Source organism: Charadrius vociferus, unplaced genomic scaffold, assembly GCF_000708025.1.
Source record: "Charadrius vociferus isolate BGI_N301 unplaced genomic scaffold, ASM70802v2 scaffold698, whole genome shotgun sequence".
NCBI lineage: Eukaryota > Metazoa > Chordata > Aves > Charadriiformes > Charadriidae > Charadrius > Charadrius vociferus.
In genome coordinates this window covers 176,504-181,183 of record NW_009649598.1, presented here as the reverse complement: position 1 = coordinate 181,183, position 4,680 = coordinate 176,504, and the positions used below count along the sequence as shown (strand labels likewise).

General features: G+C 53.1%; 1 protein-coding gene across 1 annotated transcript in view; it reads right to left on the bottom strand.

Annotated features, from left to right (window-relative positions):
* Window positions 1–201: 201 nt before the first annotated feature.
* LOC104291240 (loricrin-like) overlaps window positions 202–4,680 on the bottom strand; it is a 5,073-nt gene continuing 594 nt past the window's right edge. The window contains exon 2 of the mRNA XM_009890449.1: window positions 202–882. Within this exon, the coding sequence (XP_009888751.1) occupies window positions 202–882 (681 nt within the window). The remainder of the gene's footprint in view (window positions 883–4,680) is intronic.

The window sequence follows — 4,680 nt, the reverse complement described above, 5'->3', positions numbered from 1 at the left end:
ATGACGTTTTATTTTCCAACCCATGAGCAAAAGGAGATGGAGAGAAGAATCTTTCCGCATCACCAAAGCACAAATCCTCTTTCCCAGCAGTGCTCACAACAGCACTACTCGCACAACTCAAGGCGAGGAATGCGAAGCTCCCCGGCCATAGCAATACATCCCGGGCACTTTTCTTTGAGCAAGGGGGAGTTGCTGGATCAGTCACTTCTTCTGGCTGGGAGGCCAGTGGCTGGTCTGCTTGCTCTGCTGGGTCTCCACGGTGGGGACGACCACGGGGCATTTCTGCTGCATGGCCTGGGAGAACCCACCACCTCCAGAGCTGAGCTCTGGGCCTGAGCATCCCCCCATGCCATAGCCCGATCCTCCGATGTAGGAGCCTGACCCACCACTGCCCCCATATGTTGTTAAGGCCTTTTCTCTCGGTGACGCATCGTATCCGTATCTGGAGCCTCCTCCCTCAGTGATGCCCAATTTCCCACTGTGGCAGCTGGATCCTCCACCACCCCCAGAGCTCTCAATGATGTCCTCACTGCCGCACCCTATTGCGCTCCCTGGGCCGTAGACTGGGACTGTCCCCCCTGCAATGCCCCAGCGAGACGTTCCCCCGCTATCACCACTGCTTATTGCAACAGATCCCTCACCGCCACATCTGTACCCCCCTTCAATGCTGTAGGTGGATGATCTTGGCATGGGCTGGCAGAATGAAGGTCCCCGGCTGCAGCTGTAGGTGACTGAGCCGTCCCCACCACAGAAGAAGGAACCATGTCCCTGGAGGGTTGGGAAACTCCCACCGCTACTGCAGTGTCCTCTGTGGTGTGAGGAAATCTCATCGCTGTAGCCCCTGTTCCGCCGGGGGCATCTCCTCCGGAGGCAGTGATAAATCTGAAAGAGGAAAAAAAAACCAAACCCAAACCTGCATCATTTTGCTTCATTTTTACACCATGGCAGGTGGGGAGGTTACAGGCAGTGTGGTCAGAAAAGCTTTGCCAGGGCCTAAGGCAGTGCCAGGCATCAAAATACGGTACTGCCTTGCTGTTCTTCAAATGCAAGAGTATTTTGACTCTTACTGACATAGCTTTTCTCTTTCTTATCATCTCCAGTGCGTATTTCCAGAGAACCAAAATCTGAAATATATTCTTTTAACATCTAATGCCTGCCATGGTTTTCCCCGCTCATCTTCATGACCGTAACCACAGAGATGTAAAAATAGCAAGGATTACCCTTGCTTCTGTTTTTAAACTGTTGCGAGAGCGGTGGATCAAAATTTCCACGCACGATGATGTTGCTGGCTGTATTACTGCCATCGTTGCGTAGCATCCCCAAAGGTCTTTTACATAAGGTAATCGGCACAGCCGTAGTGGTGTGTAACCATTATGAAGTACAGCATAGGCTTGTTCTTAAAGCATATCAAAAATGCGTCCCACGCGTTGCAAACACGTTGAAAACTGCAAAGACTATGCAGTCATCATGTGCTGGTCCTGCTACGGACGCATCTGGGTTTTTAGCATCCTCAGCCCTATGGCTCCCAGTCCAGTGACCTGACTTCACCTCGCTTCTGTTCCACACCATAGCAAGAAACCGTACAGATGCCAAGAAATTTGCTATGGATGCTCGGGCAGCGCAGGTACCGCTGCAAGCACATGTCAAGATCTCAAATGAAGCTATTACCCATGAATATGAAGTAAAAAAGTCTCAGGAAAGAGCCGACTTACCCTCCTCAGCCATTGGAAACACATTTAGAAGATAAAAGTCGACTGAATGAGGAGCTTTAACAGACAGGAACTTTTATATGGCCTTTAGCATATATGGGAAGTGAGACACCCTAAGGAATGGCAAGGATTTATTTACCAAACTCTGATTTCAGTGTTTGCTTTGACTCATGACATCTGATCAATATCTTTCCTTCACGCTGCTTGTTGCATTGCATGAGGCAGTAATTGCTACTTCTGCCTAATGATCCTATTCCTGTGCTCCAGCCCTGAGCTACGGAGGACCGCTTCAGCCTCCAGCGAGGTGGCACCGCTGGGGGAGACCGGGAGAGGTGGGTGGGAGTGTGGGCATAGGGAAATGCTGAGCAAGAGAATTAACGAGTGTGCAGCAGAGGGTGGTGGGGGCAAGGTCCTGGCCAGGGAGGCTGCGGTTTGGTGGTGTGGCAGAGCTCATGGCTCGGGGCATCGCTGTCAGGGTGGGTGTCATCAGTGGGTACCCATGAGAGGGGAAAGCAAGTGCTCAGAAAGCATCTGGTGGCCACACAGCACCTTGATCCCTCCAGCATCTCACTGGTGGCTCCGGTGGGAGATTTTCTGAGGAAGACATATGCACCTGACCCAGAAGCTTGTCAAAAGTGAAGCGCCCAGCTTGGGTGTTTTGCAAGGGTGCTAGAGATGCTCTGAGACAGTTTAGGGGCCCTGGAGAGAATTGTGGAGGTGTGAATGTCCTAACACTTAAACCCACTGCTGCTGGATAACTCCTCTAATGAAGGATTATACCTCCAAATACCTGCCTTCTGCATTTTCATATGCTGTGTCCTTCCTCTGGCTTGAAAAGAGCACCGATGATAGAATCACAGAATGGTTTGGGTTGGAAGGGACCTTAAAGACCATCTTCTTCCAGCCCCACTGCCATGGGCAGGGACACCTCCCACTAGACCAGGTTGCTCAAAGTCCTGTCCAGCCTGAAAAGTTCCTCTCTAGCTTTCTTGTAGACCCCCTTCAGATACTGGAAAGCTGATATAAAGTCTCCCCGGAGCCTTCTCTACTCCAGGCTGAACCCCCCCAACTCTCCCAGCCTGTCCTCCCCGCAGAGGGGCTCCAGCCCTCCCAGCATCTCCGGGGCCTCCTCTGGCCCCGCTCCACCAGGTCCATGTCTCTCCTATTGGGGGCTCCAGAGCTGGAGGCAGCACTGCAGGGGGGTCTCCCCAGAGCAGAGCGCAGCAGAGGGGCACAATCCCCCCTCGCCCTGCTGGCCACGCTGCTGGGGATGCAGCCCGGGATGCCGGGGGCTCGCTGGGCTGCTGGTGCACATTGCTGGTTCATGTTGAGCTCATCCACTAAAACCCCAGGTCCTTCTCCTCAGGGCTGCTCTCCATCCATTCTCCGCCCAGCCTGTACTTGTACTGAGCACCAGGGACTCCAGGGAGACTGATCCAGAGGGCTGCAGAGGATATGTGCTGTGGCCGTGCTGGTAGTGTTGTCCAGCATGATGTCCGTGCTGCAGTTTGTGGTGCTCCAGCTTGGCCCAGCAGCACGGCTCTTGCAGGATGGACTAGGTTTGTTCAGATTTGAGCAATTCTGCCGTGGGGATGATAAGCCCCATCTTTGGCAGAAGGCCACGTCTACCGGGCAGAAAGCAGCACACGGGGGTGGTGGTGCTGCCCGTGGCATTTCAAAGCAGATTTCAAAAGGTTGGGCAAGGAGGGATCGAGGCCTGGAGGTGTGATTTGGAGTGCGTTGAGCTGCCTGAGGGACTTGCTGCTGGTTTTATTTCCTTCTGCCTGGCCCAGAGCTGATTTGCCTGACTCAGCATGTGAGGCCTACCCTCTGGGTAGAGATGCCCTGAGGTTTGGAAAGCTGGGACGGAAGGGGGACAATGGCAGGGACGTGGACGTTGGCATGGTGTTATTGGCCACCCTGGGCAGCAACAGCTGCTATTGAGGGTTGGCCACATTCACTGCTCTTCAGGACTGAGCCTGACGGGCTTGGCCATGTCTCCCAGCAGCACTGCCCTCTCTGCAGACATGGCCGTTGGGCGTTGGTACCTCAGAGGACTTAGAAACCATGACTGAGCAACCTGGTCTACTGGGAGGTGTCCCTGCCTATGGCAGGGGGGTTGGAACTCGATGATCTTCAAGGCCCCTTCCAACCCACACCATTCTATGATTTATGATTCTGTGACTGGGATGACTGCGCTGTGCACAGGTACCAAAAGGACGTTGGGAGCTGTGGGTGCTTGATGTTTTAGGCTCTGCTGTTACTCTGTCATGGAGCCCAGGGGGGAAATGAAGGTGCAAAGTCTCCAGGCATATAAACCGAATGGCTTTAGAGTTGCATCTACAGCAATGCACTATTGAACGCATCACCTTCTTTACACAGAGGAGGAGTGAAATGTCTCATCAGGTAGATTTCCAGCTTCCAACACCGTAAGGTGCTGGTTGACAATACAAGAAAAAAACAAACTCCAAAAAAATGCAGCTTTGAGATACTATTACATTTATTAGATATAAAAAATACTCTTTGGAAAAGCAGCAGAGCCTTATCAAAGCCATCCCAACACCAGCAGCAGGGCACAAGGCTGTTAATCGTGGAATTCTCAGCACAGGTATGCAACATCAAGGGAAGAGAAGAGAAGAGGACATGCTGGGAAGAAACAGGCTAACAGAGCCAGATCTGGAGGGAAAAAGGTGACAGGGCAGAGGCAGGGCTGTTCTTGATGAGAACCAGGGCCAGCTGTGGCTGTTACTTCTGGTGGCTGGGAGGCCAGTGGCAGGCCTGCTTGGTCTGGTGGGACTCGATGTGGGGAATGACAATGGGGCATTTCTGTTGCATGGACTGGCAGGAGCCTCCGCTGCCCCCTCCAGAGCTGATGATGATTGCGTGGCCCGAGGAACCACCACTGCCACCACTGGATCCTCCACTGCAGCATCCAGAGGATCCCCCACTACCGCCACCACCAATGATGATC